Here is a 14,781-nt window from a genome sequence, read left to right on the forward strand (position 1 = left end):
CTAGAACAACAATGGAGCACATGAATCTCGAATTCTAATGTTAGGGATGTGCTGAACTATGTGGTAATCTTCGCCTCCAATACTAGTTGAATCCCATGATTTAGCCTTTCTGAATCTACTGTTGAATTCAGTTGGCATGCGTGCTATCTCCAATGTTTCAATAGTACTTATGAACTTCACTTCTTTTGGCATTCTTTCTAGACTAACACAGGAGGATATCAACATCTGTTTGAGACATTGCATTGTCTTCCTTTTCATATCCCATATTTTTAACTTCGGCAAGTTAGATAATTTCAATTCCTCAAGCTTTGGAAACGAGTCTTCCTTACAAATCCATTCACTTCCTATGTATGAGTCCTTGGCTAAACGTAGGAACTTCAAGTTAGGCAGCTTTCCTAGAGCATCCATAGTTTCCTCCTCCTCAAGCTGAGTAAAGTGCAGCTCTATTTTCCCAAGGCTAGAAGGGAACTTAATTGGGTTCGACTTATCTGGTGCTCTTCCCATTAACTTGAGTTTTTTCAGGTTCTCCTTTGAAGACAACGCTTTTAGAGGCAACTCCAATGAGAAGCTATACTGCCCATACCAATCCAAAGCCAAGGCATAGAGATGATCATATGTCTTGATCACAGGGCAGTCGAACACTGCCTCTAATTGTTCAAGACTTGATATCCCTTGTATGCATAGCTTTTTAAGATTGGAGCTCAAGTTATTAATTTCTTTTAGTATCCAATTTCCCCCTTTTACACCCCATAATGTTTGTAGTTCCTTGAGAGTATCCAACTTCAATTCCTCCAATGTGTTACTTGTTGAATCACCTGGAAGGAAAAGATGTCGAAGACGCTCCAACTTTGACAAGACATTAGGTATTATTACTTCATTACTATGAGCTGATATATCCCAATAATCTAAGGTCAATAACTTGCGCAATTTCCCAATAGACTTGGGGAGTTCTCGTATGTTTGTTGATCTTACCCTTAGATACCTCAAGTGAATTAAGTTGCCTATTTCTTTTGGCATGGCACTATCCAGGGTTTTAACTCCAATGATATCCAAGACCCTTAGCAATTTGAACTTTTCACATACTAAGGCAAGGTCCAGTTTACCTTGCCGGCTCACTCTACTAACATGTTTGCCAACTCCAACACCAGCACTGGATTGCGTAAAAAGCAGCAATGATCTAAGATGAGAGTTATCAGCTGAAAGGGGTTTCGAACATTTGCTGCATGGACATATTTACATAAAATAAATTAGTTTCAGTCATGGAATATCCTCTATATTATAACTTATAATATATGAAGGAATCATTAACAATAACAAATTCTTGAATATATGTGTGCAGGTGCATGAAGAAGGGAAGCAATGTAAGAACATCGCAACGTGTCCACTGCACTTATTACAGTGTTAAATCAGAAGTGTATCAGCCTCCTGTAAGTTTGATTAAGGTAACTTTATAAATGATGTATTGAAGTTTATAATTTATGGTCACATTTCAAGTGGTATTAGAAATCACGAAGATAAGAATTGAAAAACTCAGACAACTCATACAAGCCTCATTAACTACAAGTCTACGACTACCATAATTTTTGTTTTAATACAAACCTGTCATCATCAGCATATATCTTAAGATGTAGACTAATTTTGTAAGTAGAAATAAATAAGTACTTTGTATAAGTATTAAAATCAGGTACTAATTAATCTTCTATAGCCACTTGTACTTCTTTAGAATTTTGAGGGGCGAGAATCTAATAAGTCAAAGCTTACATGTTCCATAGTTGTTTATACAGACTACTTAACAGGCTGATATTCGCAATGGACTGCAAGTTATAATAAAATTATGCAGGTATCTAAGGTCATTTCTTATAATGTGCTATTTCCTCGAAATTTCCTAGTTCGTAATCAGACGCTTCTGAGAATTGACTAGTACAAAGACTTTGAATACTTATATAAAATATTGCAAATGACTGCAACAACTTCAACGCAAGATTTTTTTTAAGAAGTCTCACAATAACTTATTGTGAGATTGAGTGACTTTTGTTGTTGATGGTAATAATCTTAGGAGGTGATTTTTTTTAAGCGAACCACAGTAAACTAGTGTGAAATGGTTACAGCTACATACATATCTAATAGCTTGCATTGTATGAACTTCGATGCTCATACCATATCTAATTTATTTGATCATGAAACTATACGCGTTGCCATAAATTGGTCATGAAGCTTGTAAAGAAGTAGAAATGATGCAGTAATTAATTGATTATTTTGAAGTTGACAATGCATATTTTGTTACAATTCTTAATGTAAGAATACCTTTTAGCTTGCTTGAGAAATTCGATCAGGATCCTTCCTTACTCCTTTTTGGGGTTTCACCAGTCACCACTACTTTGTTCCCTTTAGTTATGGTTTAATTACTATATATGACACTAGGTGTAAAAGAAAGGCAGAAAAGTGTACACATACCTAAAGTCGATTGCAGCTCGGCGTGATGAATGAGTTCCGGTGCCTTGATCAGCATCTGAAGCAAAAATGGTGAGGAAGTCTAGCTCTTGGGCTTTCAGAATACAAAGGTCCCTCATTATATCATGAACGCGGAGAGTCCTGACTTTTCCGGCATAAGTTTTGGTCACAACTTGAACCATTGTGTGCTCTACTAGTTCCTGCAAGAGTCGATTTGCTGCATCTTCAGGTGTTTCGTTGATTTTTGTTTGCTGTTTAACAAATCCTTCAGCAATCCACATTCTCTTCAGTGACCCTGCAGAGATGGTGGAATCTTCTGCTAAGAGTCCCAAGTATAGAAAGCAAGGCTTTAAGTAATACGGCAGCTCATCATAGCTCAAGGCCAAGATATCATTTACTGGCCTGTATAGATGCACGCCCTCTTCGCCGTCTAAACGAGAAAACACCCTTTCCCATTCCTGGATAGTGTCCTTTATCTTAAGGAGTCTGCCTAATGCCACTATGGCTAATGGCAGACCTTTGCATGTCCTTATCATCTCCATAGCCAATCCCCGGTGCTCCTTAGCTAGCTCTCTTTCGTTGCTTTTAGTCATTTCGTTAAACAGCTTCCAGCTGTCCTCATCGCTGAGGAATCGTGTGTAATGGCATTGCCATTTCAAGTTGGTGTCTGCAGAGAGCTGCAGATGCTGTCGAGTAGTGATTACTATCTTAGTGCCAGCAGTAGTAAAGACACTAGAAGATTCATCCTCACTGATTAATAAGTTGTGGAGGATTTTCTGGAAATATTCCCAATGCCACACATCGTCCAACACAACTAGGCATGTTTCGTTGCTCAGTAGATATTGGAGCCGTGACTTGGTCAACATAAAGACTTCATTAGACTCATCGTTTGCTTGCTCGTGATCATAAATTATTGTGGAAGCAACGCCTCCGAGGAGTTTATTTCCAGTTCCACTGCCTCCCAACTGTCTTAGAAGTTCGGACATTAGCACTTTCTCATGATATGGGTTCCACTCCCACTCTTTAGAGAGCGGTACCCATGCCTGTTTCTTGAAGTGCTTACTGATGTTCTGATGTTTGTAGATGTTCCTAGCAATGGTAGTTTTGCCAGAACCACCCATTCCTACAATGGCAAGCACATCAACCGGCTGTGAGCTAGCCTGACTGCGATTTTGGTCATGCTCATCCAATTTCCCGACTAACAATTGAATCAGCCTATCCACATCTTTATCAATGCCAATGACAAATTCATCATCAGCTTGGAGATGAGCCTGCTGGAATGCCAGAGCACCATGGACTTGTGCCTCCCTCAACTTCTTCTTTGGGGTATTCGACGATCCTTCACCTCGCTCGTGATCATACTGATCTTTCAACTTGGTCTTTACCTCTTTCATCTCCTCTAGGAGCATCTGGATCTTGTTGGAGGCCTGTTGAACCCGAGAGGACTTGAAGAGGCCGCGTGGCATCAGGCTTCTAAATACCTTGCCTTCAGTTTCGGATACAAACGTATCCACAACATCCTCAGCATTATAAGCAATCCTTCCAAGATCAGCCAGTGAGGACCGAACCTGCTCCATGTTTCTTGGTTCCTTGTTTCTTACTGAATCAAGGAACACCTCCAATTTCCTCAGCTCTTTGTGCAGGTTTTTTGCTTCAGATTCCACGTCATATAAAGCCTTGGAATCTTCAAGAATCAGAGTATCGATGTGTTCTGCAGCAAAGGACACTGCGGATTCAGCCATCTCCACCAGCCCACCCTCACGATTCACAACTCCCGTTCAACTAACTCTTTGGGTCGTGCCAATATAATTAAGGCTCTCCAAATTTTACTTTAGGACATTATCACACTACATTTAAGATCAAATCAACAGCAAAAATCTAAGACGAATTCCAAGTTGAAATTCTCTCTTACTAGCTGGATGTTTACTTTGTCCAGAAGAACACCAAATAAGCGGCCAGCTAGCTGTATTCAATAAGCATGATCTTCATAGTTGGAATTATTGTGAGAAAAACATGGAGATAGCTGCGTGAATACTACTATGTGATTGAGAATCTTTATTATTGATTAAGCAAGGAAGAGTTGACTTTTTTATATCTCAGTGAAAGTCAAGACTAATAAGAAGACTTCCACAAGATGTTCTCCAATAAGAATCATAGTAAGTGTGAGTATATAACTACATAACGGGTAGATAAAACCAAAGACGTAGGAAGAGTATTTGAGTAGTGCTATGTTAGTAAAGAAAATTGTATTACGTATAATACGTTTTTCTTTGGTCTTCCCATCCACTTTTTATTTGGCTAAACTTTAAAAACTTTGACTGCATTTTGTAATTTACATTTCCTCTTTTATTTTAATAATCGCAATTTTTGAGATTTTGCGCTATTCATACACACTTCTTTGATTGTATTTTGCGATCTATATGCTATGAAAATCGTAGTCATGTAGGGTCTTGTTAGATTTATCTTGATATATATATTTAAAGAATTATTTTTTTTATATAATAATTACCAATGTGTAATTCAAGATGTTAATGATATAAAATGTGTATTGACAAGCGTAAAAACCTCAAGATGAAAATTGTCATATGTAATATGTTAGAATCATTTAAGATTATTTCATAACATCAAAATTTTCAAATGAATTTACAAATACGGCATTACAAATATGAAAGGTAAAATTACAAGATTATTTCATAATATAAGTTTGGCACTTTCCATACTTAGCTTCATAGCTTGGTGATGGCTGATGCAACATTTAACTAAATGGTATATTGGTATGGAATTACTTAGTGAAGTATGCGGGCGCTTTGCTTGCCAAAAATGCCAGGACCAATAATTTTGGACTTGAAAATTATTTGATACAGAGGGGGCAATAGCACATACAAGGTGACTGGCAGCACAAGAACCGAACCCACAGGAATCACGGTCCTAGCCCTCTCAAGACCGAACACAAGGTAGATTGCCGAGCTGAAGGCTATCATCATGCTTAATATGGAAATAAAAAGCATGCTCAGTCCAACAACCAACCCCCTTGGCAGTGCAATTCTGAAGTCATCTTCTGAGTACCGTGATGTTAGGATTGACAGAAACATAAGGATGGAAGTGACTGAAGAGAAAAGGGAAATCGCGTCTGCCACAGCAAATGCACCAAAGGCAGGTTGGTATGAATATAGGGGTTGGCCGTCTTGGTTGTTATTACCTCCTGGAATATGTAGTCCTGCATTGAACGCTACTGTTGCAATCAGTGTCGCGGCAACTGTACATGATTGTGCTGTAGTCTTCATCCATGCTTCCCCGTCTTTCATCAATTGTTGATGTGCCTCCCTGAAGACCATCCATGGGGTTTTTCCATCTTTATTTATCGCCTCTTTTTGACCCGGTTGCACAAACTTCTTCACTTCCTGAAAACATATACAAACTATGCATTATAATTATGATTAGCTTTTGGGCCTTTTGTTGTACCAATTTTGTAAAATATCGGAACTATAGTTGGAGAAGAATCAGCAAGCAAACCTTAAACCATTGCAACTCTCGTTGAACTTGTAAAGCTGGGCCTGAGACAAGGTTAAGCCGGTCTGAAGATGGTAACTGACCGGCCAAATGTAATATGTTATTATCATGTGGGTGATCTATATATCTTGTAATTAGATGCTTGTAATCACTCATTTGATATATAAGATTAAAAACATTTTCTCGACGATGTAAGACAGCTAACTGAAACACGTTGTGATTTTCCTCATCTGAAGCCCAAATTGCTGGGGGAAATGCCTCTACAATCTCTTCTATGATTTCATGAGTGCCTAACCTTGCGGCGATTAGAAGTGGTTGTTGAAGTAAAGAGAAGGCTTTTGCATCATCTAACTCTAGTATCTCCGTGCACAAGCTTTTTACAAGCTCAAGTGCGTTATGTTGCATTTGTGCTCTCTGTTGGACTGCTTGAAGAAATTTAACTGCAGCAATAACAACAGAATTGCAGTGCTTAATATTAGTACATAGAATTATGTAAATAGCTATTTATTAAGAATACTCTGTAGCTAATTATTTCTGAAATATTCTAATAGTTAGAAAATCAGTCTAAAATGTGATCTTAACAGTAAGGCTAAAATTTGAATAGAATAGCATACCATGATAATTGAATAGTAAATGCCAACGCGAAACAGCACCACTGGGGAAAGCATTAGACTTTCTGGCTAGCACAGACAAGGGTGAACCTACACCATGTACCTCAGCTGTGGCCATCTCCGGGTACCGCCCAACCAAATAGAGAGCAATGCCTGATTAAACTCATAGAGATCAAATAATCAACAAAATACAGTCAACATCTCATAATAAAGCATATTACCAAAATCCAAAATAAAAACCTTTGGTACTAGCTTGTATATGTGAACTGAGAGTATATAATCACAGAAATGTGTTAATTAGCTAAAATAATCCAACAATATTATCTGATAAACTCACCAAAAAATTCGGCAGTAATAATGTCAATAAGGAGTTTACCACCAGATTCGCCTGCAAAAGGACTCGACTCAATGTCATCTCTAGTAACATCCAACAAATACCGGATCATTGTTTCTTGGCCATACTGCGCTGCCCTATGAATAGGCAAGCCTGATTTGCCTGAAATATTAGGCAAATCAGGATTTTTGCTCACCAGTAATTTAGCTGCTCGAATGTTGCCAACCACTGCAGCTACTGAAAGGGCAGTCTCCCCATTTTGATCAGTCAGTGCCAAATCTTCAGGGGACATCCTCTTTATCAGTTTATCCACAAATTCAAGATCTTTCCCTGTGCCAACCGCGATGTGGAGTACTGTTTCTGAGGCTATGGTGATCTTAGCTGTCAACGCCTCAGGATCGTCGTCCAAAAATTTCCTGGCTTCATTCCACTCACCTTTAACCACGGCTTTGTATAATGGCAAGTAACCTCCTAGATCCTTCAACTTGTTCTCCACCCGCCCTCTTGGGCGTCGATCTGGAATTGTCATTTGGTCAAGGCATTGCATACATTATTTGACAAGCTTAGTTAAAATGAATTATAGCTTTGTACATTAGAACTTAGTAGTACTACATAAAGCTAAGGTATCTATAATTATAGTCTAGTCGATCATATTACGGAGTAGTTCATACATTAGAATTATATGTAATTTTTGCATTGTTTGTGTATTTAGTCAATAGTTAGTTTCACTAAACAGTAAACACTTATCTAGCTACTTTAATCTAGTCATCACTCATCAGCATTCAATCAACTTTTAACAGCCATTTAATTTAAATAGATTTTTACGTATAAGTAACATACACTAACTATTACATTATTTAATCATTTCTTGGTAAATTTAGAACCTTTAGCATTTATTTTTTAAAGTTATGTTACAACGATTGAACGGAGTGGGGAGACTACGTATCTTCAATTCACATCATTATTTCTTATTCTTATCTTCAATACATATTTTAAATTTTGTATTTTCCGGCCTAATTTACATTTTTTTTAGAACTTGAAGAAATTTCATTTACAGCTTTCAGCAATCATAATTCACTCCCCTGGTTAATCAAGTCAATAACGATGCATAAAAATATCAAATATTACGTGCATTATTGATGAAACGTGAAATTAATTGATTTGTGATACCCTCCAGATCCTCTATGTTGATGTATAAAGGTTTTGATGATGAGGAACTTAAACTGAAGCAAACTCATCTAACAAAGGTTTCTTAAGTGTTTGTTTAGCTTAGGTGAAATAGATCTTGTTGATATAAATGAATATCAATTCTTCTTCCTAACAATGGTTTTTGAATTTGATACATGCTGTGTATAATAACTGTATAAACTAGAACTAGTTCGTTTAATTTGGAGTACAAAATTAAGAAAAAATCGATGGTTGAGACCAGTGGAGCGCAAGCAACACCATACATGTTGAAAGTCTAATTCCACATCAAATAAAACTAATTCTGATTGCATTCACACTAATTATAGGATAAGAAATCTGCATGCAGAAAAGAACAAACTTACAGAATCTAGCGCTACCATTGTCACTCTCTTGGCTACGTACGTCGCCTTCGGCCGGAGGTTTTGATGACCAAACTCCCATGAATCCGGCCTGTATGTTGATATCTCTATCTGATGAGTAGCTAGTGGGAGAGTACTTCACTATTTTGAGCTGTTTCTCGAGCCAAACTGAAACAGCTAGTGCAATTGCTGTCGCTGTCGTTGACTCCTCTTTATAATTGTGGCATGAATTTAAAATAGTTCATGGCTAATGACAATGTCTTTAAAATTTGTAATTGCATTATTAAACTAGATTAATTAATGAGAAAATAAAACTTGTTACTGGGTGGAAATAAAACTAGATTAATTAATAATAAAATAAAAATTTGTAATTGCATTATTAAACTGTTTTTTTTTTTATTTTTATTTTTATTTATTTTTTATTTTTTTTTAATAATATAGGAATCATTAAATTTGATGACCTTATCTAATTCAAAATTGAAAGTCAATGAATCTATAGTCTATCATTGCCAAGGTGGCCAGCCCAATGGGCTATGGCCAGATGAATTCTTCTTATGTTCAGCCCATGATTTGAATGAACCCAGGCCCAGGTGTTTGACAAAACCTAAGTATTGCGTTTAGGAAAGACTTTTTTTTTATTTTTTTATTTTTTTAATTTTTCAATAGAACTAGTCAACTAATCCCTCCGTTTACTTTAGTTGCATCATTTGCAAAAATAAACACTTTTAGACAATTTTTGAAAATGACAAAGATAGAGAAAAAGAAAACTCTCGTGAAAAATTAAATAGGGCAAAAAAATAGGAACAGATAGAGTACATTTAATTTGCATGAAGCATATAGTTATTGAATACTACCTCCATCTCATGAAGTACAGTAATGGAGTATTTGTTTTCTTCTGAACAAAATAAAAGATATACATCCAAACTCCAAAAACCAGGAAAAGGTAGTAATTGCAAAACAAAAAAGGAAGGTCAATGTTTGTTTTGTTGGAAGTTAGAATGAGCCAACAAGGTCAACAGTTGCAGGGACATCACATTCTATTCCCAAAACAAAAGTGGAAAACGTCGTCCCCCAATTCCCCTCAGAACACGCGCAAACATCACTACTTATTTCCTCAATAGGTACTAATTTAATGGGGAAACGAGCTGATGATCACGTCAAATACAGAAAAAACAGCAACTTGCTTGATAATGAGTGGACAAAACGAATGTTGGACTATTGTGCAACCAAGTCCGGCCTTAATGTCAAGCTTAATTAAGCTACTTATATACTTCATCAACTAAATGATTCAATAATAATCTCAATTATCCCAACTTGCTTCAGTTGAAAAATCGTTTACTGATTATTAAAAACTACTTATATGGTCCATAACTATTGGTTGAATTTCGCCATAAGTCTTAGACATCTAAAGCTAAATATGATGGATGTTGTCCGACCTCTATCTCCCTTCTCTCCCTTCTTAAGGCTATGGTATACATTTTTTGCTATCCTTGTTGTTACTAGTTTCGCAACCACCGTTCCCATAGCCAAACCCGGGTGCCCAACAAGGTGCGGAAAGGTAACAATTCCGTACCCATTTGGCATCGGCCTAGAGAATGGATGTTCCCTTAGTACGCCCTACAACGTCATTTGCAACACTTCCTCTGACCCCCCAAAACCATTCTTGTTTAGCAATGATAGTAGTCCGAATTACATTGAGATCATAGACATATCCCTTTCGGGCCAGATGCGAATTAGGAATATGTTGACCACGAGATGTTACCAACAAGGACAGCCGGTAGATTCCACAATGCCGGAACTAGAACCGGCAGGAATAGTTCTCAGCACTTTACCACTTGTGTTGTCGGATACTGCAAACAAGTTTATCGGAATTGGTTGTAATGATGATATGGCGATTATGATGTCAGCTAGTACACAACTTGACCCGGCCGTTAGTGCCTGCATAGCTACGTGTACAACCACGGAAGCTAATATGCTTAAGCAGAATGATACGTCGTGTTTGGGGATAGGTTGCTGCCAAATTGCGATCCCAACAAACAAAGGATTGAAATACATGGGGATGATGGTGGCACCTAATATCACTGAATACGAAGTCAATAATAATATGTCCTATTGTAGCGCTGCTTTCATAGCTGAAGTAAACAAATTCACCTTCAATGTGGCTGACCTTTTTGGTAATAACGCAGAGTTCATTAAAAGAACAACTGACAATGTTCCGGTGGTGCTGGATTGGTATGTTGGTGTTAATGAGACGTGCCAACAAGCTCAGAAGAATACGTCCGGCTATGCGTGCAAGGAGAATACCCAGTGCACTGATGTTGGTGGTGGCGCTGAATCCGGATACCGTTGCAGCTGTAAGCCTGGTTATGAGGGTAACCCCTATCTCAGTCCTGGGTGCACAATAGGTCAGTCTTCCCACATACAAGTATTTTTTTTTTGGAAATTTTGTCGAAAAAAACTCATTAAAAATGCAATTTTTTTTTATTAAAAAAAAACCTCCTTATATTTTTTTGTTTGCAAAGTGATACCTTAATCAATTTTTTTTTTTTTTGTAAATCATACCTTTACGTGGTATTGAGTTATTGAATACCCCAAACCACCCACTAAAGTGCCCCCCTCCCCAGCCCCACCTACAAAACTAGAGTCTTTCTTTTATTATAAAGTTGAAAAAAAAACAGATTTTCTTCTTGTGAAATTATATATATATATATATATATATATATATATATATATATATATATATATATATAAAATAATAATAATAATAATAAGTTTGTTTAACAAAATACTCTATAAATTCTCAGTAACTAATATGAGAAGATCATCTCTCAAAGTCATTTATTTCCTTTTGGCAGATATTAATGAGTGTGAGGGTCCAAGCAGCCCTTGTACTCATTTTTGTGAGAACACCGTTGGCAATTACACATGCTCTTGTCCTAAAGGATATAATGGAAATGGGCGGAAGGATGGTGGCACCCCTTGTTTTAAGACTAAATCAAATATTCCATTGAAGCTCGGTTTAGGTAATTCCTTTAATACAAAAACTCGCTCTTTATTCTAAGTCTTTGAAGCAATTCACAACAAATTAAAGCTCAGCTTGAGAAGCTCATGAAATACACGAATATATAGGCTCATAATTAATTAGTTTTGTTACTTTTTTATTCTACATGTTATAACATCTAGCTTACATAAATTAAGAGTAAAATATTAAACTACATTAGTGAGAAGCTAGCATTGTAAAACATGTTAAGAACTGTTATAGGACCATCTCAACTAAAAGGTTAAGCGGATGGTTGAGGTCCCGGAATATGTTTTATACTCTATCAATAATAGTTCGTTATTACATAGAAAAAGTTTTAATTTTAAAATAAAATTAGTTTTATGGTAACGTAGTTCAAATTTGATAATTTGACTTCAAAAAATGCTCGAGACTCAGCTTGTGTTTGGATAAAGTATGAAAGTATAGAGTATAGATCGTTTCCTTAATAATTGATGAAACAATATACATTTTTCTCTACAATGATAGCTAACAAGATTATTACAAAAACTGTTTGCGCAGGAATAGGAGTTGGATTCGGGTCCTTTTTGGTTTTATTGTTTTGTTTCATAAACTTAATTTCCAAAAAACGGAAACTCATGAAGAAAAGGGAGAAATTCTTTGAGCAGAATGGAGGAGTATTGTTAAGCCAACAACTTCGTCCAAATGGAGGAACTATGGACTCATCGAAAATATTTTCTATTGAAGAACTACAAGCAGCAACAAATAATTATCACGAAGATCGTATTTTAGGTAAAGGTGGTTATGGTACAGTGTACAAGGGAATTCTTAAGGACGGTCGTGAAGTTGCAATTAAGAAATCTCGAGTGACTGATCGAACACAAGTTGAGCAATTCATAAATGAAGTTGTTATTCTAACTCAAATCAACCATCGAAATGTGGTTAAACTCTTAGGATGTTGTCTTGAAACCGAGGTTCCTTTGCTCGTGTATGAATATGTCTCGAATGGTACTCTCTTTGAACATATCCATAGAAATAAGGGTGTCACGTCTTGGCTAACTTGGGCTAATTGCATCAAGCTTGCTGCGGAGGCTGCTGATGCACTTTCATATCTTCATTCAGCGGCTTCAATACCAATCATTCATCGAGATGTTAAATCCAGCAATATCTTATTAGACGAAAGTTACACCGCTAAGATATCTGATTTTGGGGCTTCAAGGTTGGTTCCAATAGATCAAACTCAGGTGACAACATTAGTTCAAGGGACGTTAGGATATTTGGATCCGGAGTACTTCCAAACAAGTCAACTGACTGAGAAAAGTGATGTTTATAGTTTCGGAGTTCTACTTGCTGAACTCCTAACAAGAGAAAAGCCTCTTTCCATAGAAAGGAAAATGGAAGAGAGAAATTTGGCAATATATTTTATTCTCTCAGTTAAAGAAGGTCGATTGATGGAAATCCTTGATCCTCAGTTGGTTAGGGAAGCTAACGAAGAGCAACTAATTACAATGGCGAATCTAGCTATGAAATGTCTTTACGTCGTGGGTGAAGATAGGCCAACTATGAAGGAAGTGGCCCTTGAGCTCGAAGGATTAAGGAGTCAAAATAGGCATCCTTGGGCCGATCAGAGCCGTCAGGACGAGACAAGCAATTTAACAAACCAAAATGATCTTTATCCGATGCCCTCGAATGCTAATTATAATGGTAATCCAAGCACCGGAGAATTTATGACTGGACAGTACACAATGCAAATCGATATGATTAACGAAATGAACCACCCTCGCTAAGGCTTGAGTCATGCATGATTAAGGAATATACGAAGAAAAGCCATCATAATCCGGATATATATAGTTAGATGTTTTGGGTTGCTTTATGTTGTTTCCGATCCTTTAAATTGTTAATCTTTTGATTTGTTCCTTCTGCTAAGTAAAAATTTGATTGATCCAAATACATTATACGACCTCATGAAGTGTTTAAAGACAAGTCCTCAAACTTTACTTGATTGCTAATCCCTTATCTTGAACACTAAGGGCCTGTTTACATTTACTGAAATGAGCTGAACTGAAGTGCTGATTAGAGCTGAATTGAACTGATTGGAGCTAAACTGAATTGAACTAAGCTTAAATAAATATTTTATAAGAGAGGAAAATTAAGAACTGAGCTGAACTGAACTAAACTGATTGGAGCTGAATTGAACTGAACTAAAATGATTGGAGCTGAACTGAACTGAACTAAAATTAAGTAAGTGTGAACAGGCCCTAACACACATAAATATACATTTATGAAAATATCATCAATACATGTTAAACTATAAATTTTGTCAAAAAAAAAAAAAAAAAAAAAAAAAAAATCATTTTACTTATTTTCTTTGAATTAACCCCTTTGTAAATTATAGGATTACCCTATAATTTTTTATTTTTGAGATACATTTTAAAAATTAAGAAACTAGGTTAAGGCCCTGTTTGATTCACCTTAATTTTGCTGGACTGAAATTATTTTTACTGAACTGATCGAACTTATTTTTACTGAACTGAACTTAATTTTACTGAACTGAAATTATTTTTATTGAACTTAAATTATTTTTACTGAACTGAAATTATTTTTACTGATTTTCTATTATAATTATTCTTTAAGAAAACTAAATTTTATTGAACTGAAATTATTTTTACTGAAATGAAATTATTTTTACTTAATATTATTTTTTTTAAGGTGAAGAGAACAGGGCCTAAGACCCATACCATGCACGGTAATAAGTCCAAAAACAATACCTAGCTTATTATTATTATTATTATTATTATTATTATTATTATTATTATTATTATTATTATTATTATTATTATATATAAACAAAATTCGATAGATATACATATAAAAAATATAAAATAAAATATAAATTTGGGAGATAATCCTATTTGAGAAATAACACAACATTTAATACACAATATTCATTAGAGAACACATTAAAAGACAACTCATTTTCAAAATGGTAACTATTAGAGGTTTCTCCATATTTACTTTTTTTTTTTTACAGAGAATCTACATATTTAAAAAAAATAAAAAAAAGCTCTATATTTAAAAAAGACTTGAAAATTTATCTCACAAATTGGTGTACAAAATCAATCATGTACTTCATTCATCAGCTTTTGTTTTTTTGTTTTTTTTTTTTTAATTTTTTTTTTATTGTGTTGTTCATTTGAGGTTTCTCTCTACTACTCATTTTCAAAATGAAAAGTGCATTACCCACTGTCAAGAAGATGAATAACGGCTTAGCTTTCATTGATTTTGTGTTTGAGGACTAACTCAATCAAAAGCTTAAACTGATGGTTGAGG

The 14,781-nt window shown here is 35.7% G+C and overlaps 2 protein-coding genes and 1 pseudogene across 2 annotated transcripts; 1 reads left to right on the plus strand and 2 right to left on the minus strand.

Annotated features, from left to right (window-relative positions):
• On the minus strand, positions 1 to 4,193 carry LOC145602779 (putative disease resistance protein At1g50180). The gene is made up of 3 exons (XM_081658934.1): positions 2,419 to 4,193; positions 1,600 to 1,632; positions 1 to 1,225 (listed from the first exon to the last, which is right to left on the minus strand). Exons 1-3 carry the CDS (start codon positions 4,191 to 4,193, stop codon positions 1 to 3), a joined length of 3,033 nt encoding a protein of 1,010 aa, XP_081515060.1.
• A 1,044-nt stretch (positions 4,194 to 5,237) lies between these two features.
• Positions 5,238 to 7,435, minus strand: LOC145600241 (uncharacterized). Its single transcript, XM_081656171.1, has 4 exons — positions 6,910 to 7,435; positions 6,576 to 6,725; positions 5,965 to 6,401; positions 5,238 to 5,852 (listed from the first exon to the last, which is right to left on the minus strand). The coding sequence occupies exons 1-4, from the start codon at positions 7,433 to 7,435 to the stop codon at positions 5,238 to 5,240; spliced, it is 1,728 nt and encodes a 575-aa protein (XP_081512297.1).
• A 2,438-nt stretch (positions 7,436 to 9,873) lies between these two features.
• Positions 9,874 to 13,238, plus strand: LOC145600242 (wall-associated receptor kinase 5 pseudogene; annotated as a pseudogene).
• The last annotated feature ends 1,543 nt before the right edge of the window (positions 13,239 to 14,781 follow it).

The sequence above is a fragment of the Chenopodium album genome, chromosome 21 (assembly GCF_948465745.1).
Source record: "Chenopodium album chromosome 21, dcCheAlbu1.1, whole genome shotgun sequence".
NCBI classification, from domain to species: domain Eukaryota; kingdom Viridiplantae; phylum Streptophyta; class Magnoliopsida; order Caryophyllales; family Amaranthaceae; genus Chenopodium; species Chenopodium album.